The 27,126-nt window shown below is 30.7% G+C and overlaps 1 protein-coding gene across 3 annotated transcripts in view; it reads left to right on the top strand.

Moving 5' to 3' along the window:
• The window catches only part of CSMD3 (CUB and Sushi multiple domains 3), a 1,164,849-nt gene that overhangs the window by 427,124 nt on the left and 710,599 nt on the right, over positions 1-27,126 (top strand). For 2 of the 3 annotated variants that reach the window (XM_053559349.1, XM_053559348.1), the window contains one exon: positions 22,639-22,716. The exons of the other annotated variant lie outside the window; for it this stretch is intronic. In XM_053559349.1, the coding sequence (XP_053415324.1) occupies positions 22,639-22,716 (78 nt within the window). The remainder of the gene's footprint in view (positions 1-22,638; positions 22,717-27,126) is intronic. 3 annotated transcript variants of the gene reach the window in all.

Here is a 27,126-nt window from a genome sequence, read left to right as displayed (position 1 = left end):
AGTAGCAAGTTTCTGTTAATAAGTGCACATACTTACACATAGATGATTTATCCTATGCAGTAATTTTCAGAGGGTGCATGAGATTTTTATGTTATACATATTAATTAACACTTGAGAATATAATTTGGTAAAAGTAGAAACATTATGTCTTGTGATTATTTTATATAGTGTAGTCTTATTTCTAAATTTCCTTACCCATATAGTTGCACTTAGAGCAGATTTCTTGTTTTTTGAAGGTAAAAGCTATGTATTGATATTAGGCCTACAAATTTTAAGTATTTTTATATGAAAAACCCACAAAGCCAAATCATATGTTGATAATTTACTACTACTCAATTAATATAGGCCTACTTTTTACAAATTAAAAATGTTGGAAATGTATTTTTCTATTTCCTGATGGCAAGTGTCATAGAAGAGGTTAGAAAAATATCAATATAGTGAAAAAATAAAAAAAGTGTTCATTTATATCAGTATGTGAATCAGTAGGATATATTATTAAAAGAAAATATTTTGAGTACAAAATACTCCATTTCCAACTCATCATCATATATTCTCTAAACTGGCTATAGTTACTCATATGTTGTGTGATTAGACAATGCATAAAGATCATGATACAAGTAATAGGAAACCAATGCTTACTGCACATGAAGGAGAGAAGTCATTTTTAGATAAGTTAATTAAAAATCATACAAAAATATCTCAGAAGTTCATTTCCATCAGAATTTATACTGAAAGTATTTACTTTGATTCTCTTTAATAAGACACATTCTAAAATGAATTTTTAACACAAAGTAGTACTCTTTAAAGGATTAAGACAACCTTGCTTGCCTATTCTATCCTACCATGAATATGTGTATTACCATTCATAAGAACATATGATTTGCCTAATCAAGTAAACTGTTCCTTCTTTTTATTAGGAAGTAAAAATAGGTATAAATTACATTAAAATATTTTTTTTTTAATTTTTTTTTTTTAATTTTTAATTTCAGTGTGCTTGTTCATGTTTGTTTGAAGTACTCCTTTTTTTTTTTGTTGATTTTCTTTCTCCTGCAGTGCTGTCTGTTTTTGATGTTGTTGGTAGAGACGGGGTCTTACTCTGGCTGACTGCTGCTCATATGGGTTTTGAACCTCTGAGCTCAGGCAATCCACCCGCCTCGGCCTCCCACAGCGCTGGGACTACAGGCGTGAGCCACCACGCCCGGCCATATTAAAATATTTTTAATATTAAAATATTTTTAACGAACCAAAATTTAGGTTTTTTAAATTTTCTTTGGAAAATCGCATGAACTTACCTGATAAACTACCTAGTGAGTATTTTACCACCCATCATATATAGAAGGAGGGTAATTTCTGGCATAAATTTATTATTACCTTCAGATGATTAATACACATAATGCTTAAAGTCCAACTTTACCATCAAAGGATGTGTGAAACTTTGTGGTTAAAAATTAGTATTTTGTAGAACTACGAATAATAATTCAGACTGAATAAAAAGATAGTTGTCAGTTATTCGATTAAATAAGTAGATGAATCCATAGAAAATTTTAAGCATATTAAGGTAAATTTCAAGAGTACATCAAGACTACTTTCTTGATAGATTACAAATCAGTGCTCAAACTTCTCAATTGCTATCATAATCTAACAGTGCTATTTGAGAGCTTATACCTGTTTTACCTTTTCCCATATTCTTCTTAAAATGGTGTTTTGAATGCATATTTATTCAGTGGTGCCATCTACCTTGGAAAGATATATTCTTCAGGTATTTGTGTTTAAATTAAATGTAAGACATTATATGTAAAACATTTAGAAAGCATTGGGGGGTTACTCTCATTGACTTCAATTGCTGTAATACTTTATTAAAACTCCATTTTTTTTTTTTTTTTTTTTTTTTTTTTTTGCAGTTTCTGGCCGGGGCTGGGTTTGAACCTGCCACCTCCGGCATATGGGGCTAGCGCCCTACCCCTTTGAGCCACAGGCGCTGCCCTAAAACTCCATTTTAATTAAGATTGTTTTTCTATCTCTTCTTATATAACCTACTACTACTTCAGTGATTTCAATTTCAATTCGCTACTTATTTGTTATGTTTTAGGCACAAACTATTAATATTATAGGCAAAAAGTCAACATGGAGAAAAGAGTCTATTATCCTCTGTCTATTGCTTAATGTATTTAAAAAGCCTTCATAATATAGCTACATATTTAGACATGACACAATCGTCAAAGACTTGATTCCTAGAATTTCCAAATTTCTAGTATTCGAATTGGCATCATTCTAGGATTGAAATTGACATCAAAGCTGTGTTCTCTTAAAAAATAACAATAATTTCAGTTCAAACAACATTCTTAAAATGCTTGCTTGGGGATTTTGTTCTAGGGGAAATAGAGATAAATAATGCATATCCCTTTTGCTAAGAGATTGTAATACAGTTGAGGTGAGACTATAGAATAACCTGTTATGATGCTATGAGAGACATTCTGTAAAACTAATGCTTATCAGAGTACTAAAGAAGTTATAAGGTATACACAGGCAGAAAATAAGTCATTTATATTACTTTTAAGTAGGAAATCCAAAATCATTTGCTTCATTTTTTTCTAGATATTTCAGTAATAAAAGTCTTTACTCTTCTGTTTTCCACAATGCATTCAGAATAAAGTATAAAAATGCAGATCTGATCATATCGCTCTATTGTTTTAAAGCATTCACTGATTTCTCAATGACCTCAGAAATAAAGTCAAAATGTCATGATGAGCCACAGTAACTTGCATGATCTGGCTTTGGCCCAGATTTCCAAACTCATCCCATGCAACTTTCATATTCACCCTAATTTTTTTCTTTTAGGCAAAGTAGAATTTATTTTAGTTTGTGAAATACACAAGATTCTTTTTAAACCTCAAGCTACTCCAATAAGGTATTCCTTGTATATTTTAACAAGATTATCCTAATATTCTTTTGGATTTACCTTAAACTGCTACCTGTAAAAGGTTAGCTCTTTGTCTCATGACCTGCCAGTGAAGCCAGCACTGTTTCTATACCTGCAATCACCAGCCCTATAATATTTTTGTAAATTTTAAGTTCTCTGGGCAAAGGAATGGGTGTGTCTTTTTCGTGCTGCATTCTCAGTACCTAGTACAGTTCCTGACCAACAGATATAATTAGAAAATATTTGTTAAACTAAATAATAAATATTTATAATTTCACTAGCTAGAAGATTCACCCTAAATTATAGGGACTTGAAATTATGTTATAATGAAATGACTAGATTTTTCAGTATTAATGATAACTTTATTTTGTCACAGTTATAAAAAGATCAGTGGGTTTGAAAAGCAATATTTTCATGAACCCATAATAACATTTATTATGCTTTATTATCTTATTTTTTCAAATTTGCACAATGCAATAGGACAGAAATGCCTTGCTTTAAAGCTTTATACATTTATAAAATCGTAAGAGTTTTATAAGTGAACACTATAATACTAAAAAATTAATAAATTTCACATAAACATTGAGGTAATACAATGGATAGTATTTTTCTGAAGTTAATTACCATCTAAAGCATAAATATGACAGATTGTGATAGCATAACTTCCTTTATGGCCTCAAATCTATGCTTTTTTGCACTGAGGGATAATTTTGTGTTTTTTCTTTATTCTCTACTCACACTACAATTAAACTTTCAGTTATCTAGTGTCTTTTGATTATTATTAATTCCCAATTTATCTATTTTAATAACAGAGGATAATTAAAACATTTATAATTGCCACTAATATTATGAATATTATGAACACAAAGAAAACATGGCAAATAAAATTACATACGATGATTCATAATTGTTGCATGTGTGTGGACTCAATATTTAACTCACTGTATCTATATTATTATGAATAATAACTGGAAGTTCATGAATAATATGGAAAGAAAATTGGATATTCATCCAAGATATTGTCAGTTCTCTATAGGGTACTATTCAAATTAATTTTATTATTGTACTATAGTTAAACATAATTCATATAATTCAAATTATCTTCTTAAAATGAAATTTTAAATCATTTCCAATTTTCTCCATTTGGAGATTTTTTGGATATTGCGATAAAAAGAAATAAAAACAAAAAGAATATATTAATAAGGTTAGTTTAAACTTGAGGTGTCTAACCTGTTTTCTTCTCTACTGCAGATAGGAAAGTAAGAATTGCCTTAGGCCACACATTAAATACACAAACACTAATGAAAGCTGATCAGGGGAAAAAATGGTCCATGCATACTTCTTGCAATATTTAATATCCAACACCACAGATGAGAAAAACAATCCTCAAATGATAAGCATGCAGCCTGTGGGCTGCAGGTTGGACATTGCTGGTTAGATCTTCTTGAAACTATTTATTAATGCCACACCCTGCTTTTGCTTTGTTAGCACCCAGTGGTTGAGAATTCATTATTTGACTGGAGTTTAGCTCACTTTTGCAACCTACTATAAGAGCTTGTTTAGGTTTCGTGAATTATTCCAGCTCAAGTTAATTGTCTGTAAGATAATTTTGTAACATAATAGTATTACATCAGGGTTATTGTGAGCATTAAACTTGATAGTAGTTACCAGTGCCAAAATCTCTTAGGTAATTTTTTCTCATTAGAAAGACAAAACCATGCTGTCAACAGTGAGTCTACACTCTGCTGCTTGTTAGTTAGCTTTATGATTGTAAACACTCAGTTCAATTTCCGAAGCCACAACTGCTTAGTAACTGAGAATATTGTCCTCAAAAGGTAGTTAGTTATATTAAAATATTTGGCACAGTTGCTGACTTCAGTGTTCAACAAATACCAATTGTTACTTTCATTAGTATTCACCAAATATGTTTTTACTATTGCTATGTGAATGACATTATACCGATAGTAGAAATGTAAGAATGAACAAATAGTCATGCCATAGAGTAGTCTACATAATTAAAAAAAAGAAGAAGAATAGCAAGCTTATTATAAGAAACACTTGTGAAGCAGTAATTTTGAATTGTTACTGAATTACAGTGGAGGGATTAACTCCCACTTTTATTGCTAAGTGCAAAAATCAAGGAAGGTTACACAGAGAATATTTGAACTAATTCTTGAAGGATGAATAAAAGTGAAAAACTATTAAATGATTTGTTTTATTAACATATTACTAACACTCATAGAAAATACTTTGAGTAGACATTTGGGCCAAGTAGAAGTAAACTATTTAAAATAAAGTATCTATGTTTAAAGGAAGATTTTTTTTTTTTTTTATTGTTGGGGATTCATTGAGGGTACAATAAGCCAGGTTACACTGATTGCATTTGTTAGGTAAAGTTTCTCTTGCAATAAGTAAGCTTAAAAACAATGTCTTTAGTTTACAAAATATAGTCATTCAAACTTATATGAAATATCAAAATGCTTAAAATTATATAATGTATATCTAGTGATATTTAAAAATTAATCAAAATAGTTTGTTACCTTAACTTAAAATTTATTAGGGGTCCAAATATGCTAAAACCTTGTATTAAGGGATGTTAAGGTTAAAGAAACATAGATTATAATCACAATTGGGTTTTCCTCCTCAAGAAGTTATTAGTCACATTATACTATTTCAAAAATAATAATGAAAATGTATTTTACTCCATAGTAATTTAAGATTACTTTTCTTGAAAACTGTAGAATATAATTCTATCACTATTTTTTCCAATATGTGGATAAGTTCTGTCACCTGTTAATGAACAGTGTTTGTAGTTGTTGCTTTAAACTATAAAATTTGGATATATTGTTCTGGAAAAGTGTATATATATACACACATATAGAAATTTAACTTAGATGACTACCACGTCTTGTGGAGTCAAATATAAAGTTATATGAAGAGAACCTTACAGATATTACTGTTGTTTGTTTTGACACAGTGTAGTCAGTTCTTCCACTGCATGGTTAAGGCTAATGTTAATGCTAAAGATATAATATCAGTAAGGTTTTAGTTTGCATAATAAGATAACATGAAATTATGTTTAACTAAAATGGAATATAATATAGACTTTTCTTTCTCAAAACTAGAAATAGAAAATCTAGTAAATCATCAATTTTTATGTAAAAATGATTTATTATTTTCAACATTGAAGAATGGTTTATTTAGCATTAAAGAATTTATTTTAGGACAGCAATTTTAATCCAAATAAGAGCAGGAATTTTTATTTTTACAAACACATATGTATTTTTTAAGTAAGATCATTTGTGGTGAAGAAAAACGATAAAACAGCACACTATCAGAAAAATATCCATATTAAATTTCCAGTTTATTTTAGAAGTCAAGATTCTCTGTTATGTAACCACTTTTTTTCCAAAAACGGGTTCAACACTGTAATACACAAGTTCTACCGCAGGGAAGTAACGGTTTTTAAGTGCCTATTATGTTTCTATAACATGTAAAATATATTTTATGTTTTCTAGTATTTTCAAACAACTAATATTATTTTCCAAAATTCTATTCGTACTACTATAGAATATGCATTTCTACATCCAAAACATCTTGTGTCAGGGGTTTTTAAGTATTCATAAGCATTATCACAATAAATAAATCAATTTATGTATGGATATGTAAAGATTAGATCCATCAAGTAATTGAGTGTCAGAGTTTTATCGTATATCTTATATTTTATTATGGAAGAGATGAATTCAAAAATATATTACACATGCCCTCTATTCCCAAAGGGAAAGTTGTAGAAATTAGATGACAGAGAAAAATTATAGGCACATTTTAAAAGAAAGAACTACCATGGAATGAATATGTTATGTGAGGATGAGGTATAAAAATTTTCAAATTTTGATACATTGTTCTACGTAGGACAGATCAAACATGTCTTGTGGCATAGGTTGTAGAACTAGTTGTGTGGCACCACAAGACAAAATAATGTGTTCTATTGTATAATATCTTCTATTATAAAGAAGACTATTCTAAACATTCAAGTTGGATCAAATACAGATTGCTTCAGTAAGCAGTGCATTCCTAAAGACATTCAAGCATAGGTTGAGGCTGTACATACTGGGTATTTAGAAATCATCGGACATCAAAGAATGTCTTAATAATACTATTGCTACTGTCTATTCCAATTTTAAAAATCTGTTATTCTCTCCAGAGATATTGTATATTAATTAACAAATTTGTAATCACCTTATATTTTCTCTTGGTGTTGGGCTAACATGTATGTATCTTATGATTAGTTAATTTTACAGCCAATGTGAAAACAAGCATAGAAGTGGCCAATGCTACCATCAAGGAAATTAAGAGATGGACAGTGTATTCATCTCGTTTGTCTAATTGAATGTGAACTCAGTCACTTATACTTTTTCTTGAGCCCAAAGCCCACATCTATGCCTTAAATTTCTAAACTACACCTTTTAAGGGCTCACTCTTAGCTCATCTTTTAGGCAATATTTTTTATAGCAACATATGACATTATTGTTATTCTTACTTTTTTCACTCACATTCTATTATTCATTCATTTTTTTCTTTTTTTCTTTTTCTTCTTTATTTTTATCTTTCTTCCTTTCATTGTTTCCTTTTACCTCTTCTTTTTCCTTCTTTTTTTCTTTCACAAATATTTACTGAGTGCCATGATCTCTTTCAGTTTGGGGGATTACAGTATGGAACCAAACCAAATAGACCCCACTGAACTGATACTGAAATAGAAAAATATGGAGGACAAAGAAATAATTATATGATGTTAATGAGAATTGTCAATAAAATCAGAACATGCTGTATCATGTATGGTTTGCTACCATAGATTGGAAGGTTGGAAAAATCCTCTTTGGGGAATTAAAATTTAAGCTGAGGCCTACATAACAGGAAGACCTGCATGTTTTTGGAGCTTTGCTTTGTCACGTTCGAGGACAGTCAGAGGAGAAATCACACCAGGTAGAAAAAAAGAGCTAGTTAGAAGAGCTTGAGTTTTAATTGAGAAAAAGAAAAGAAAGTACTCCCAGAGTTCAGTGCACAGGAGAAATGTAGTTGAAGTTGGACACATGGTCTGAAAACAGGTATTTGTCTCTTAGGTCTTGGGGAAAAATTTCATTTTAATCTAACCCTGGTTTAACAGGCAAATAATATTATCTAATATACTTTTTAAAGAAGTCACATTAGCAAGAATTTAAAGAAAGAATTTTAAATAAATAGGAGCAGGCAGACAATCACTAAGTTATACATAAGTGCAATTAACAGCTGATTGTGGCTTGGAATCTGTCTCAGACTATGCTTCTCAAACTTCAGAGTAGACACAAATCACCTGTCAGTCTTGTTCAGAGGCAGATTGTGATTTGGTGGGAATGGAGTCGGATCTGAGATTCTGCATTTCTAACAAAGGTTTAGGCTATACACATACATTGAGTAGCAAGAACTTAGATGAGGGTAATTATTATCATGGTGAGATAGCAACATAAAATACTCATATAAGACAATTCTAACACTGTCCACAAGATACTGTTCTACACTAGAATGATCACAGTATTGATAATCCATCTCAAATAATATAGCAAAAGCTAAACTTTAATTTCATAAGAATAACTATAATAATGATAAATTTATGAATGGAAGGGATATTTTAGGGAAGATGGATTTTCTGGATCTATCTTAATGACATTGATTAGTTCCAGAAACCGTTAAGAATGGCTGAGCTATTGACATTCATTATGATTTTACTGGAAGTATCACTGAATGAATGGATGAATGATAAAATCAATACCAAGTAAAATTTTAGTTCATAAATTTATTGTATCCCTGAAATTTTATACCCTCAATGGATATTATTTTCAAACATATCAAATAACAAGAAGAAAAGAACACTAGATTTAGTTTTCCTTTACTTACCATGTTTTAAATCTCCAAAAGGCCAACTGGTAAAGGTAAAACAGTAAGGAAAAGGGAAAAGTAATACTGAAAGGTTAGGGAGGAAGATGCTAAGAAATTATTACAGGGGTACAGTGTACATTTTGGTTGAGAGATACTAAAAGCTCAGACTTCCCCACTATGAGATATATTAATGTAACAAAACTGAACTTGTACCCTTACATTTAGGCAAATTAAAAAAGAAAAATTAAAAGAAATTGATTTCTAAATCAAATGCTCTAACCAATTATCTTCTTATTTTATACCAAGGGTAAAATGCGTTTCCTGTTTGAATCCCAGGTCCTTTGTGAGATTAATTGATAACCCGATTTTCACAGGAACATTAAAGTGTAAATAGTAGACTGGAGAATTTATAACTTTTAAAAAGCTGTCTGATTATATGTGTTTGATTCTTATAAGCTACTTTATTTCAATTATTAATTTTGAATGTGAAAGATTTGATATTGGTAAATACATGTAACCAAAAATTGTCAACATTCAGGGTGGGGAATTACATACAATTATTAACTCTTTGGGGGTTTATCAATATCTTGTCATATTTTTGTTATTTTTCCATTGTTCTCTTGACTTCTCTAGTTATGTTATTTTATGGAAAGTTGTGCTCAATGATAAAATTTGTAGGAATTTAAAAACCCACATCCAGAAATGAACAAATTTATTATTCAAATACACAGTTATTTGTTGAATATCATCCTCATTTTCTACCATGATCATATACATGATATTTGTGAAATTGTAAAGACAATGTCATTTATAACAGCAAATATATTTTTATATTTGTAATATTTTACTTTTTTAATAAGTTGCTTTTATGAAGAAAGAGGACAAAAAATATACAATGTTAGAATTTACTTATTAATAGGTTTATGCATTTTCAAAAGGTATTAAAGTACTCTAAATGTCTCTAAGGACTAGAATGACGATATTAAGTAATGAAAATTTATTTTATTCAGAAATGGCAAATCTGCAAGTAACCATTTTAACCTTTAGATTTTTAAGGATTTCTGATGACTCAATATTTTTGTTTTCCTTTGAGTGGGTCCTTAAGGAAATTAATATATTTTCATATTAACTGAAATGATCATCCCATAAAAAATGACTTATTTCATAAATGCTATTTTTTTCAGCTGTACTACCTCATTTCAAGCGATTTGTTAGGATGACCAGTGTTCATTGATCGAATATCTCGGTAGCTTATTCTTCATATTAACATATTATCTCTCCTTTTTAATAGAATGCAAACAAGGAGAGATAATAATATGTTTTGAATTGATCAAAAGGGAAAGCTTAACTTTAAAGATCAGACATGAAAACAATTTTGTGTGTAGCTGATTTCCTCAAATGTGTGCCAAACCTTATTTTACCTGTGAATGAGATGGTCGCAGTGAATGTGACATATGTGACATTTAAGTCATTTTCCTTGTTAAAATATTTGAAGGAGCTACACTTTCTATTTGTGCTGAGAGCTGGTGCCAAAGTGGACTCCTCTGCCTTTTAGAGTAAGCAATGGTCCTATGTTAGAGACATTTCTATCTTGTTCAGAATTATTTTGGGGCATTTTCATCCACTTTTGCAACAAGCTGCTTTTCTTTCATGTAGTTTTCTAGAGCATATGGCCGCCCTGCTGTGCACAGAGTGAAATCACACAATTAATCTTTACAACATTAGGAAGAGCAAAACCTTCATATATTTTCATATATGAAAGAATAGCATGGTGTTAGGTTTAAGGTACATTGTATAGGATATTTTTCTCTTCACAGTTACCTCATTTATATTCTAAAACAGGGACTATAGTTTTTACTGTTGGTGTATGAGCTTTCTTTATTTAAAATGTTCTTCTAATGGCACTACTCCATAATATCGAATGAGATTAAGTGACAGAAATTTCTAGATTAATTTTATCTAGATCCGAGAGATAGAAATTTTTCATCGAGTAGGCTTATACTAAAGAAGAAAAAAGTTTTATCAACTCCCCTGAACTTTTCCATTAGAAAGGAATGCAGCCAAGGATAACTTTACTAAAAAGACTAGATGATAATTTGAATTTCATGTAACAGTTGGTTTCTGCTACACCTTTTTCATTCATCTGTTCACACTTTTAAAATAAAGTATTATGAGGCTTCAAGCCATGGGATTATACTTAGTACTATCAGCAAATAATCATTGTCTTTATTCAATATTGAATAAAGTTTCCATAACATATTAATTTAAAATGTACTTCAAGTCAGATGTTACTGATCGTTTACATTTTTATTTTGTTACCTTTGCGTTACAAATAACAAGTGATCATATATTTGTGGTTTTCTAAGACATAAGAGAGATGTCTTGAGAGATCGGACGGAATATATATAATGCTGTTATTTATAGGTCAGGAGATGGTGTAGAGGCTAGAAATGAAATTTCAGAATCTAATGAACATACGTATTTTTATCAGAATACATATTAATTGTGTAATTCAATTACATAATTAAAAAGGGCAAATAATTTTTCATGTATATTTTGTGAGACTATATATATAGTGTCTCAACGAGACTATATGTATAGTGTACCTACTGCTTTAGACACACCACTAATAAATGACACTTCCTTTTCGTTACAACAAGAAAATATACTCTAGTTATATGAAAATCTGTAAGGTAAAGATAAATGTGAAAAAATTAAGAAAATTAGCATATATTTTAAAATCTCTTAGTCTATTTCATTGTGAATTAAATATATATCTCAATGCAGTGTTGATAGCAAATATGGGAAACAGGTACATGCAGATTGATTTAGCATCATTCATATTGATCTCAAGTAAGCTGTACCAAAGTTATGTATGATACTAATCTCGGATTGGGCAGGAAAGCTCCATATATTTTCTTGCCTGCTTTACACTAAATCCAACTATTCTTCAATTTTGATACAGATATTTCATTTAAAATTATTTTTATTTTATTTAATTAATTAATTTATTTATTTTAGAGACAGTGTCTCTCTTTGTCACCCTTGGTCGAGTGCCATGGCATTACGGCTCACAGCAACCTCCAACTCTTGGGCTTAGGTGATTCTCTTGCCTCAGCCTCCTGAGTAGCTGGGACTACAGGCGCCCAACACAATGCTCGGCTATTTTTTGTTTGAACCTGCCACCCTTGGTATGTGGGGCTGGCACCCTACTCACTGAACCACAGGCACTGCCCATTTAAAATTGTTTTGATCTGATTTATCTCTGTGATTTTTCTATACTACTTGCATTTGTAATTGTTAGAAAAGAACACAGTCGTGTGGTCTAGATCTGCGAAACATTTTCTTTTTTTTTTTTTTTTGTAGAGACAGAGTCTCACTTTACCGCCCTCAGTAGAGTGCCATGATGTCACATGGCTCATAGCAACCTCCAGCTTTTGGGCTTACATGATTCTCTTGTCTCAGCCTCCTGAGTAGCTGGGACTACAGGCACCCGCTACAACGCCTGGCTATTTTTTGGTTGTAGTTTGGCCGAGGCCGGGTTTGAACCCACTACCCTTGGTATATGGGGCCAGCACCCTACTCACAGAGCCACAGGCGTCACCCTGTAAAACATTTTCTAAGGAACAAATGAGCAACCAAGGGTAGGATGATGAGCAACAGTCCTCAATAATTCTACCTAGGTAATATCCTTGAAGCATGGCCATGGTCACAGACATGTTAAGAGATGTTGCTAAATACAGTGCCTGAAATCTATATTTAGAATCAAATCTCTAATGATTTCTATGTACAGTGGCATATTCATGAGAGCGCATTTGAAAACGATAGATCATTGGCCAATACAAAGAAGAGTTTACTTACAAGAAGACTATTTCCAAATGAATGGATTCCAAGGAACCATAAGAGATCATGCTTTAACCAGTAGTAGTATTAGTAATAGTGAACTATTATGATTCTCAAACTATTGGGATAAAGAGAGTGAGATGTTGGACATAGACATGTATTACAGGTTGACAGAGTCATGTATTATAGGCTGACATGAAAGGACCAATACCCTTTAATTAAAAGTCTTAACTAAGTCCAATTAAAGCAGTAGTGAAGAACCCTGTGTAATAAAAATCCTGATCTTACTTTCCTTTCTCCTCTGTCCTTTTGCTGGAATTCCCCAAAGATTTAAGGCAGTTTGTTGATAGAGTGTAGTTGTTTAAAAAGTAGGATACTGTTAAACTATGGAATCTAATTCAATAGGCCTTTTTTGGTGCTTCATATCTGCTTTTCTAACAAGCTCCTGGGCATTGACAGTGCTGCTAATTAATGCCACAATTTGTATGAAAAGAGTGTAACCTAGATCGACCTTCTGGGCAAGAGAACAAAGACAATGGGGAAAAGTGGATCTGGATCTAGGTACTAGCATGAAAGCTTCTAATGAATAATGTGAATAAAATACAATGGTACGAAATCACAGAGATGAAAGGATATTTTTACTTACTAAAACAATCCCGTATCTTTATTTATTTATTTATTTTTTATTTTTTTTTGTAGAGACAGAGTCTCACTTTATGGCCCTCGGTAGAGTGCCATGGCCTCACACAGCTCACAGCAACCTCCAACTCCTGGGCTTAAGTGATTCTCTTGCCTCAGCCTCCCGAGTAGCTAGGACCACAGGCGCCCGCCACAACGCCCGGCTATTTTTTGGTTGCAGTTTGGCCGGGGCTGGGTTTGAACCCGCCACCCTCGGTACATGGGGCCGGCGCCCCACCGACTGAGCCACAGGCGCCGCCCGTATCTTTATTTTTTAATTTAAAAATAATTTATGGCACTAATGAAATTTGTAGTAAAAGAATATATTCCACTGCCCATAGTCTGCAGAGAGTCATTAACTTTTGTCACCATTATTCAAGCAGTTGCTTCTTTTCCAACTAATCTCATTTTAGAAGGTATTGCTTGTCTCCAGTGTTGAGTATAAAATATTTAATGTAAAATTACTTTATCTTCAGTAAGAAAATATTAATCTTTCTTTTTCACATTACATTTTATAGTAAAATTATCTGTGATAAAATTGATTTATGAAAAAAGAACCAAAAGTATACGCAACACAAACAAAATCATTTGTGATCTAGAGAATATGACATAACTAAACAGTAAGAAAATGCATAAGTTGAGTGGATTAAAATTAACTCTAGGACCAAAGGCAATTAAAACTTCAATTCATTTGAAGCTGTCAGAAAATAAGGATTAAAAACTTAATCAAATTAAAGGTAGACAGTTTAAAAGTGTTGAAATTATCTGTGAACCATACCAGTAGTAACTCTTCCCATATGGTGGGTTTTATTATGCCAATTATAAGAATTTCTGAAGAGAATATAAAAATCCCACATTTTTCTTATAATCTTGACATTTTTCAGCAAACCATAACTGTAAGACCTGTTACGTCAAGCATTGCGGGTACATCTGCTGTTATCGCATAAGTGTTATGGATTCCTGAATTTGTTCCATTTCTATGAAGGAGTAGAGCCTATATACAAATTCTATAGTCTTTATCCATTAACCAATTGTATGATTTTTTAGCCATTTACGTAGTCTCTCCACAGTCTACTAAATAAAAAGTAAAAAAAAAACCAAAAAACTATAATGCCTGCGAAAATAAGTTGTTTTTATAAAATATGGCGTCTCCTTTTCAAGCTCACTACTCTGTTCAGTTTCCCAAATGAAAAAAATTTACCATTATGTCTTAGTCATAGAAGGGTTGAAATAAAAGATTCCAAAGATTTACAATCCAGGTTTACCTTGTTTCAAGATTAAAACATTGTGGCTTCATGATTATTTGTAAAATGGAAAATAGGACTATTACAGAAATATCTTAAAAGCTGTTGAATATTTTATTCGTATGTTCACGTAACTTAATATGATTATATATAATTTGAATATATGTAAAATATACATTAGTCTTAAATTTAATATTTTATTCAAAGATCTGGAGTGGTTTATAACTTTGAATTTAAAAGTTAAGTTAGAAATCCAGGGAAACTAAATGATTTAATTTGTATTTCCTACACAATAAAAAGGGCATGGTCCAAAAAAGTTCAAAAAATTTTTAGTATATTTAATCACCATTTAGAATGGTTTCTACAACAGACTAGACCTTAAAATTATAAATGGTAACAACATTTTACAAATAACTAACATTTAAAGACTCATATATATGGGTTTCTAGAACTTATTATAGAATTTAAACACGAGTAAACTATGTAATTAGATATTTTCTCTCAACTAAAAATTGGGCATCACATTCATATCATACTTACCTACACATTCTAAGAAAAGAATAAGTGCTAGCCATAAATAAGCATGGTAGCAGAAATAGAAGTATATAATTAAAGATATATATATGTATTGTGAAAAAAATATATAGGGGTGTTTGGAACATATTCTCTCTAGTTCTTTTTAAAATTGAGAGTGTGTTATGATTTTTAGTAATTATAAAATGAATATATATATATCTTCTTAATAAACTTAATCCAATTATATCATTTTTGAATTCGAAAATATCTTGGTGGTTTTCTTTATATATTTCTCCTAAATAAAGAAAAGCACAAAGTTAGAGAGTGGACAAAGAAGCCAAGAGCACACTGGGGTCTTATCATGCTCCTCCCCTCAGGGGAGATGCAGGACTGTAATCTCCCTACATTCATCAACAAAATCGAAAGTAAACCAAATAAAATCCCCAGTGCAATTTTTTCCCGGAAAGAAATACATATACACACTCAATCCATATACATTTTTGTTGGAGGTGTCCCCAAATCCGCTAAAGCCTATGTGTGAACTCCATAGAACCCTACTAGAGATGTACTACGTGTGTATGGATGGACAGAGAGAGATGTCACGATCCAATGAAAAACATAAGTTAAAACACAGAAAATAAAGTATGAGTCAATTTTACAGTTAAAAAAAAAAGAAAATGTCTTGGATCTTGCATATTCCTAATATGTATATCTCTACAAATGAAGTTTTCTGTGTTTTTCAACATATTTGGTTGCATCACTATTTTTCTGATTAAAAAGCAACCATTTATTATTCCCGTTTATACAGGGTTTGTTTCAATATATTGTAAAATAAATTAAAGTATTTTTTCAAAAAGATTCATGAGCCCCTTAACAGTATGTTGCTGAATTTTCTATTATCCCTTCTTCCTGTGTAATCTAGAAACATGACCTAATGGCAGGATGCTTGGGGCGGCGCCTGTGGCTCAGTGAGTAGGGTGCCAGCCCCATATGCCGAGGGTGGCGGGTTCAAACCCAGCCCTGGCCAAACTGCAACAAAAAAATAGCCGGGCGTTGTGGCAGGCGCCTGTGGTCCCAGCTGCTCGGGAGGCTGAGGCAGGAGAATCGCGTAAGCCCAAGAGTTAGAGGTTGCTGTGAGCTGTGTGATGCCACGGCACTCTACCTGAGGGCGGTACAGTGAGACTCTGTCTCTACAAAAAAAAAATATATATATATATATACTAGAAGCATTTATCTAGCATATATTATTTTCTTGGAAATTTTCATTATTAATCTAGTGGTAAACTAGATTAGTAAACTATTAACCATCTTTTTCATCATCTTTTATTTTTATTAGTAAACTAGTAAGGATCTTTTATCTAGTTTACTAATAAAAATGAAAGATGATAAAACAGACATTGCAGGAACATTATCTAGTTTTTAGTATCAGCATATTTTCTTGATCTTTTTTCTTCTATAAATTATATGGAAGGAACCATCAATTAGTAGACTTCATGTTAAATATGTTCTGAAGAAGTGATTGGCCAGTAGATCATGTGGAAAAAATGCTAAATATTATGTTTGTAGACTGAGAACATGGAGCCACTATTTACTGTTAAACAAAAAAATGAATAAAATCTCCTTTCTTAAGGCAGTTAAATACTTTTTTTTTTGAGACAGAGTCTCATTTATATCACCCTTGGTAGAGAGCCATTGGGTCACAGCTCACAGCAACCTCTAACTCTTGGCCTTAAGCGATTCTCTTGCCTCAGCCTCCTGATTACCCAAGATGACAGGCGCCCCAACACCTGGCTATTTTTTTGATGAAGTTGTCATTGTTGATTAGCAGGCCCAGGCTGGGTTCAAACCTGGTTGCCTCGGTGTATGTGGCTGGCGCCTTACCCACTGAGCTACTGGGGCCCCCCTAAATACTTTCATAATACTTAAAGATATTTTAATCTTTGGGCTAGAATAAAGAATTCCGATTGCATTAGCCTTTCATTCTTAACAGGAATAAATTAATAAATTAATGAACTCTTAGACCCGAATAAATAAGTTAATGAACATATCTTGTCATATTCCTGGTCCAGTAGAGAAATGGCTGAAATAGCACACTGTATTTTTAAACATAATTATTTCATATTCTCAATTCAAATGCACACGTGCAAACACATAAGTTAGTTATTTTCTTTTCTTTTTTTCTTTTTTGAGACAGCGTCTCAAGTTGTCACCTTGGTAGAGTACTGTGGCATCATAGCTCAAGGCAACCTCCAACTTAGGCTCAAGCAATCCTCTTGCCTCAGTTTTTCTATTTTTAGTAGGGACGGGGTCTGGCTTTTGCTCAGGCTGTTCTAAAACTGGTGAGTTCAAGCAATCCACCTGCCTTGGTCTCCCAGAGTTCCAGGATTACAGGTGGACAAGTTAGTTATTTTCAATATCAAAAAAAATAAAATAAATTATCACCTTATTGCTATAGCTTATTTGTTGATTATAAAGTGAATTATAGCATTATAATGTAAAAGAAAAAGCAGAATTGTGTATCCCATTACCATATCAAACAGAACAAAAAAGGAATAGAAAGACATTCCCGAGCACTTGTAAAGAAAAGTTAAAATGAAGCAGAAATAAAACCAAATAGGTCAGTAAGATACAAATGACTTAATTGCTTATAAGAAATTATTTTCTTTTCCAAAAGAATTACCATAGGGTGTTGAGTAGAGATTTATAATTCAGCTACTGCCACCTCCAAGATACTTCATTTTAAAAGTGAGTACTACTAACTTTGAAGATCAATATAAACACAAACTTAGAATATTGCATTCATTTTATCTTCGTTATTGTGTTGGCATACAATCTAAGTAGAAAAATACAGAGGTATGGGGATGTTCTAACAGCATTTAATAAATAGCAACACTATCCTCTATGACACTCCATACAAACTTGAAAGTAAATCACTTTTTAATTGCAAATCTTACCTACTAACTAATACTACACTCGTTTGTTTCTTTATGTTGGAATATAAATAGTTTTCATATTATAAGTTTTCCATATATATCAATGATGTGTTATAATAAATTGTGAGTATGTAACTTTTCAGAGTATGTAGGGAAGATACATCAATTTTCAAATGAGGACATTGAAGCCAGGAAATTTTTTATGACTTTAAGTTATAGAAACTTATTGATAAAAGGAAACCCCAGAGATCATCTTTTCCAAACCCTTAAGTGGTATTTGATCTCCCTGTATCACATCTATATAATATGGTCAGTTTCCTAACATTAAAATACCAACACTAACACTAAATCTAATACTTACCAATCTATTCTCTACTACTAATACCACAGTTTCTAAAGTTAAACACAAAGATTGTTTGACATAATAAAGACAAGTTCTACCTATTTCACAAAAAAAGTTGATATACATCTGAAATAAAATCAAGCTATCATTTATATATGTAAAATATGGTTAATTTTAATATTAGGCATTATAATTTAAATCATTTCATATAAGTGATTTCTACTGCTTAACATGAAAGTTAGATGAAGGTTAAGAATTGTTCAATGTTATTTTCTTCACAGACATTTTTAAGTGCAATTTAGAATTCAAATTGATTTTGTAGATAACAGAACAATAATTGAACTGGAAGATGCCAGGGTCATAGTTCAATATGTGATTTAAAACTGCTGTAATGAAGGTTATAGGAACACAGTGGTTTTCCTAATATTTAGGGCTCCTAACAAAATGAAGATAGATTTGATTGCTGGCCTAATATTACTTTCTACAAGACTTTTCTCATATTATAAAATACTTCTATTATGCTTAAAAGGAGTTAAACTAAAAATATTATAAAATGATCAAAATTATTTATATATGAAACACAAAGAAAACAATGAAAATGGATGTTTATGCACATACATAACAGATCTTGCATTTAATGCTTTATAAATTAGGCTATACATTGTTTTTCTGTATTTAAAAATAATTTTACAGAAGAAAATGCTTCATCTAGAACATTCATTCTCTTATCATCATTCCTTCCTAATTCGTGATCAATAAAGAAAATTTTCCCAGTAAAATACCTTTAATTAAAAAGCCCAAATTTAGGGTGGTTCCTGTGGCTCAAGGAGTAGGGTGCCAGCCCCATATACTAGAGGTGGTGGGTTCAAGCCCGGCCCCGACAAAAAAAAAAAAGAAAGAAAAGCCAGAATTTATAATATTTTATTTATTCTTGCATGCACTTATAGAAGTATATGTGCAAACTGTTTTTCTTGCCTTAAGGATCAAACCATATAGTGAAAGGAATTGGCACAAATAACACACTATCTTAATTTTTCTAAATGTATAAAAGACAATAACAAATTTTTATTTTAACCCTTATAATAAACTAAATTTTACATTCTTATGATTGTTTTCTGAACTAAAATTTTATATTATTTTCTATCTCCTAAAATGGATATTCTTCTGAACTTTTGATATACTCCTACCTTTTATCTGTTGTGTCTATATTACAATTAATGTTTTTACTTTCAAAATACATTATATACTTATAATAATTAAAAAATAAAAAATTAATTGAAAGCAAAAATAATGACATCAAGTGAAAAAAGAAAGAATGAAGGAGGCGGGAAGGAAGGGAGGGAGGGAGGAAGGCAGGCAGGCAGGCAGGCTAGTTCCTTTTAGAACTTGGCAAGTATTTAAGGGTCTTGGCTCAAGATGACATATTCTTAATTAGAAGTATTCATTTTTTTTTAATCTTAAGGTGTTTTATCTTACCTTATTCAACCAAACAATTAGATCTAGATACCCATAAGCACAAACATCAACCTTCCCCTTTCTGCTGTCCCCTCCGCACACATTAGTGACATAGTAATTTATACCCTTGAACTCTCTGACCCATAGAATTTTATTCTCCTGCAACTTTCTTCTTTGGTCTTACAATCTTTTCATTTAGTTTTCTTTACTCTTTTAGAATTCCAGATTTACGTTACTTTTGCAATGAAATATCAGACTCATTTGCAATATTTAAAATGTCAAATCTTATAATGCACAGACAAATAGAGGTAGTTTCTTACTTATAATTCATTTTGGAATGAGAAAATCTAGAATTATGCCACAAAATGCAAAATGTAAATTTTTTTTAAGAAGTGTTTTGCCACAGCAGAAAAATTCCCAGGGCTAAAACTAAATTTAAAATATTTGACTACTTTAGAAGAATTACACTTTACGTTACCATGGGGCTGAGGAGGCGGAGAATCACAACAGCAACAGTCACTTGAAAGAAATATATTTGTTCTTTCATTATAAATAAAGGACATTAATGAATCTTGTACCTTTACAGTAGTGGTTCTCAACTTTCCTAATGCTACAATGTATTTTCATTGTTAAAAAGGGGTCGCGACCCACAGGTTGAGAACCACTGCTCTACTGTGAGTGGTCATCTAGTCCTAGATTCTGATTTTTAGGTAAACATAGGTAAAAAGTCCAAAATTACACAACTAGGGATTGCTAGGAATTGGGCCTCTCAAATTCTACTCCAATGGTTATTTTCCTCTTTTTAAAAATATGTATATGTATGTGTAGATAGTTTATAACTATATACAGAGAACCAAAAAATGTATATACACTTAAAAAAGGGAAAACTGTATTAAATTTGTAATACTCAAGTTATGTTTGACTTCTTCAATTACAAGAGTTATTCAATATGAGTTGTATTCATCTTCTGCTATCAGTATATATTGAGCATTGGAATTTTAATACAGGTTTTCTTTTTTTTTTTTTTTCCTTTCTCTAAAACGTGTATACATTTTTTTGGTACCCTCTATATTCCGCTAACCCATCAGACCCTGATTTTACCTTCCTACTTTTGAAGGTATTAACAAGAAAACATTAACATGTTTCAAAGTCAAACATCCATAATCTGACTGACAGTTCAGAAATAGTGAAATGATTATTTTAAACTAACACACTTCAATTTTTGTTTAATTCATGGCATGAACAAAACCTAATTGCATAGTGTTTAATGCCATCATCTTTGACTAAAAACGTGAGAAAAAATATGTAAAGAGTTCAAGGTTATAATTGTAAAAATATATCCCTTGCTTTCTTATTCATGCTTGTTTTTCTTTTAAGAAAATAACTGAAGAGGGAAGGATGAAGAAGAGGTGTTTGTTAAAGGGTACAAACATTCAGCTAAATAGAAGGAAGGAATTCTAGTGTTCAAAAGCACAATAAGGTGACTATAGTTAACAATAATTTATTGTAAATCTCAAAATAGAAGGAGGAGAAGATTTGAAATGTTCTTCACACGAAGAAGTGCTGTTTTAGGTGATGGATTTCCATTATCCAGATTTTATCATTGCATATTGTATGCTTGAATTAAAATATCATACATACCTCATAAATATGTACCACTATTATATATGTATAAAAATTAAAAATTAAAAAATTAATTAGAAAATTTGATATGTAAATATCTCATTAGGAGAGATAGCTTAACTTTTTTTTAATTACTGAGGGTTCAATTAAATGGATTTTCTTTATTTCCTTTCGTGTCATTTAAAAATTTACAAGATGTAGTTTTCTGAACTATCACTTACCACTTAAAAATTTCATACACTTTTAGTCAATCAAATAATGACTACTTAAAGGAAATAATTCTTTTCCTTCATCCCAATTACTTCAAAAATACATTTAACAAATTGCATTATTTATTTATTTATTTATTTATTTATTTTTCTTTTTGGCCGGGGCTGGGTTTGAACCCGCCACCTCCAGCATATGGGACCGGCGCCCTACTCCTTGAGCCACAGGCACCCAAATTGCATTTTTTAAAAATATTTCCCATGTACTCCACTGTCTTAATATGCATCTATTTCTCCTTACACTATCTAGTTATATATTGTAAGATAATACATAAGATCAAAAATAGTAGCAAAATATATTAGATGGCTCAAAATAATTTTAATTTATTTTTATACATTTTGTACACTATACTTGGACATCAATCATAGTGTTAAAAGCAATTGTAATGTATAGAAATGATTATTGGCAGAAATTTTCAAATATATTTAAAATTTTTCCAATTATCCTTTTTCCTTTAATGTGTCCTAATATTTCAAATAGTCCACTTATAGGTGCTTTATTTAAAAAAAAAAGCTCATAAAATTCTGACTTCTATATTAAGTCCCACCATGTTTACTTTTCTAGTTTAATTTATTCCATACAATTTCAGAATTTAAGTGGTTTACGACAAAGTGTTAAGGTTTTGGTTTTATATAAAATCTCAGTAATTTTGAAAATTATCTATACCTCTATGCAGGTTTTTCCCTTAGAATATTTAAAATTCTTCTACCCTGCTTAGTATTTTACTACTAAGTGATTATATTACTTTATTTTTATTTTTAATTTTCTTCTGGGTATCCTCTACCGGCTTAAGAAAGTGGTTTCTTTATCTTGCATAATTCCATGCTAACAAAATTTGTTAACTTGAATTTCATTTTGAAGTTGTATTTCCTGATACATGTTTTTGTTTGTTTTCTTAACTAGTGAAAAAGGCCATAGATTTTAAATCTAGAGGATTTAAATTGTTTCCAGGGAAAGACAACAGCAACAAGTTTTCTATCTGTGAGTGTACTTCTTTTTTGTTACTTTCTCTAGTGCAAGAGTGAAATTTGTGGTGTCTGTGTTGTTTGTGTGTTTTATAAAATGTTCATGTACCTACCAAATTAACTGCATTAATATCTATATAACATGCATGATGATTATTTAATATTTTCTTTATGTGCATTGAGTTAATGGATTAACATGGTAAACTCTAAGCCTCAGATTTGTTTTGTTCAAATTTATTTTATATTTCAAGATGTAAAAACACTCCTTTAATCTCATGTGCTGAGGACATTCGAGTTTTGTGATTCTAGGATATGAAGTAAAATTCCTAAAATTGGTGGTTTCTCATAAAATTCTTATTTGAGCATATCTAAATTTCAACAAAAATATTTTTCTAAGGTACATTTATTTTATAACAGCAATTTTCACTTAAGGAACAAATATTCTTAAGTTTAGTTAATTTACCCAAACTCTTGAAATCAACACCTTTTTGGAAATTATTGTTATTTTCTCTTTTGAAAAAAATGTTATGAAATGGCCAAAATACACAATTTTGATTGCAAATTCAGGCTTTATAGATCATCTGAAACTCACTCCAAAATGTCAGATTTAGAACATTCATCTATACTTCCATAAACAAACATGAGATTTTATTTTTTAGTAGAAGCTCTGCATTTTTATGGGACAAATTAATAGCAGAAATTAGAAATTTTGAAACAAGCCATTGATAATATAATATCTGACTTCAAGGAAATCTTTGATGAAACCAGGTAGCCTGTTTGGAAAACACTCAGAAATTAATTTCAAAATATTTAGCCTATATAAATATTATTCATTAATATATTGAGGGGCTCAAAATGTATTTTCAAAATTTATAAGGTCAGATTTAGGAAAATGTATAATGTGCTAATATGACCCAGATCAATTTTTTGATACAAAATTTAGAAAGAAAGACACATTTCCTACAAGAGAAAATATGAATAGAGAGAAAATGCCAGATGAGATGATTTGAACATATCAAACTTGTTCATGTTAACGTGAAATAAAAGTTAAATACATTCAGAATTAAATGTTAGTCTTACTATGTATTTTTCCCAATATTTTGGCCAATGTACTTGTTAAGGAATTCTAAGTAGAATTACAGGGTGTATGACCAGTTTACCCTTTTTTCATTTTGTCACACATTTTGTTATTTTATATTTTGCATGCATCAAACTTCCAAATGTTCTGGGAAATGTGGGCTATTTGTACGAGAAACATAGGATTAAACTAAGCATTTTAAGAAAGATATAACTCTCTATACATGTTGGTATAGTACTTTATTGGAAATACTATTTTTATTGTTCTTGTTGCATGAGTTATGAGGTCAGCCAGAAAGGGAATTTAGACATAACTGTCTGAAATTTAAAAAAAAAAAAGCTCTGACTTTTAAAATGATGTTTTATTTAAAAAATATTTGCTTTAACATTGTCAGGCAAAAGGTTATTTAAGACAAAACAATGATCATATGCCTCGTGATTTTGAAACTAATTTTGCATTATCCATTATGTTTTATTTAAAGAGTTTTAAAACATTATTGATTTTAATTTATTAATATAAATAATTTCAACTTCAATCTAAGCAAAATAAGTATGGCAAATTTTTCTTTGTCACAAAATAGCAAGCTGACATTATTTTATTTAATAACTGGTTGAAAAAGACATTCTTTCATGGTTTTTGTAGCAAAAAATTATATTGCATTATTTGTATCTATATTATGTATTATCAAGTAAGAATTCAAATCTTAATCTCTTTAATGCTTATTTAACAGGACAAAATAATTAAAATGAAATGATTTTTATCTAAAATTCATTTTTTCAAATGTAAAAAACATTAAAGCTCAGGTTCTTTGAAGAAACCAGCAACAACCAGAATTGACCCTAGAAATAAAAGACATGCAACATAGACATTACCGAAGTAAATATTCCTACAATTGCAGCCTTACATTTTAACTGAAGAAATGAATTAAGAAGAGAATCCGAAATCTCCATTGCAGGGGGAAAGTTAGTTTTTTTTAAATGACTGGGATTCATTTTTTTTTTTTTCAACTTTACTACTAGACTTTTAAATTGTCACTCTCTACCTAACCCCTTGTTGTTCTTTTTCAAACATAATTTGTCAAGAAGGGAAAAAGATTTTTTTAAATATTCTAAAATAAAAAATCATATTTTCAAACTTTGAATTTAATTATCTGATAGTTCATTGTCAACTTATCTATGAATCTATGAGGCTCTTTGAGAATATTAAAGCCAAATTATAACTAAACTCTGAGTCTCCCATGAATGATTGTATTTTTCTTTCTGGTTCTTCAAATCCATACTTTTATTCATTCATATGATTCATTCATTCCACAATTCCTCCATGCCAGCACCATGCAAGTCTAAGAAGGTAAAGGAGTGAATAAAATACCTTATCAGCCCTCAAAGATTCAACATTTTATTGGAAAGCTAAATGAATACAGAGGCAGCTCTTGTATAATATGAAGTGTTAGTATAAAATAACAGCATACCATTTATATTCATAATGTTTGAGATAAGAACAAGATCCAAAAGCACTAAATTTTATAAGTTGGAACACAAGTTAAAAATCTAAATTTAAAAATTGGAATTTTAAGAATTTGAGAAAGGTGGCAAAGTAAGTAGCTGGGAGAGCTAATGTGGAGGTATACTTTAGTCAGAATTCTTATTTCTATTTTTAGGGTAGATTATGTGCTATATAAAATCAGAAACCTTATGAAAACATACTTATGAACTCTGCCTATGTAACTAAAATTTTACAGAGAACTCATGTTCTTACCAAGCTGCAAGTTACTATTCAAATTATAGTTGAAAGTGATAAATCTATCCAATTACTTCCATGATGTTATGAAGTAAAATCAGCTTTTTGAATGAATACTAATTTCTTTTGAATGATTGACATCAGTTAGCTATGATTGACAATTCTGAAATATCTAAGTATCAAAGGAGATAAAATGTTACCCATTTTGTTCTTAATTTATTTTTTATTTTAAACCTGTATAATTAAGAACATTAATACATATACCATGCAGAAGTGTTCTCGTTATTCTTACATTTTAAATCGGGATTTCTTTCCTCTATCACAGATGTCCAAAAACAGTGATTTAAATGACCCTTCCCAACAGACAGATATAATTTGACAATTAAAGTCATGAGCACTGAGATTAATTTAATTAAAGTGGTGAAAATGATAAATGTGCACTGAATTTTAAGATAAAATGTTTGGAAAAGTGTTTTGAATTTTAGTTAATGCTGATAGTTTCTGCCTTGCTGAGCTTTGTGGACAGGCTAGAGGGCTAAGAGGTTAAGAGAAGAATTTCTGGCATCAGATTGGCTGAGTTTTAATATAGACTCCAGCATTACATAGCAATATGACTTTGGACACATTGCTTAATCACTCACTTACTCACCTGTAGCACCTATAGAATAATAGTAGGAACCCTTAAGATTGTGGTGAGGACTAAATGAGTGAATGTACATCAGATATGTAGTTCCTGACACATAATGTTGCATAAGTATTAACAATTATTCAAATTCACATAAAATGTTTAAGTTTTATTTTGAGAAAATAATGGTGAAATTGAAAACAATGGAATCTTTCTTATTTTTATTTTCTAATAATGTGTTCACAAACCACTTGTAATATTTTTTTACTAATATTTGGCATTATGTATTATAATACAATAAAGAAATTCAGGCTAGATCATGCCACCTCTGTTCCTCATCTCCACCACACATTAAAATGTCACATTTTAATAACATATACTCCAATATTTCCAAAAGTCCTTTAAAGATTGGGAAAAGGTTGCTTCCCATAGAAAACACTCAATTAATTGAAAAGAATATATAAGAGGGTACTGTCAAACAAACAACTAGGACATATTTATTGAGACATTATTAACTATTCATTTCTTTACCTAGGCTTCATGGGCATATTAAAATAGTCAGTTTTCTTTATATAAAGTGTATAATCTCATTATGTAGATAAGTAAAGGTATGTGAAACTATTAATTGACAATGTAATGAAAAATTTTAAATTAAATATAAAATTGTCCAAATGAAATACCCCAAGTTTTATAAAAAGAGGAATTGAAATTATATGTATAATATGAGTGATTATAATTTGGGAAAGTGGGACTGCAGGTGAATTTTGAATATTAGATAGGATGTTCATAGCTAAAGAGGAAGAAAAGGAGGACATGGAGACATAGAGAAAACACCAGTAAATACAGTGTACATGTCTGATCAGCAAAACTGCAGAACAGGGGAGAGGCAGTTGAATTTGGGTGATGGATACATCTTGGTGACTAGTGAGAAAACAGTTGATACAGCAGAAAACGTAGAGTCGTTTGGAGATTTGAGAAGTAAAACT

This window comes from Nycticebus coucang, chromosome 13, assembly GCF_027406575.1.
Source record: "Nycticebus coucang isolate mNycCou1 chromosome 13, mNycCou1.pri, whole genome shotgun sequence".
NCBI lineage: Eukaryota > Metazoa > Chordata > Mammalia > Primates > Lorisidae > Nycticebus > Nycticebus coucang.
Note: the sequence above shows the minus strand (reverse complement) of the source record. Positions and strands in the feature narration are given on the sequence as shown.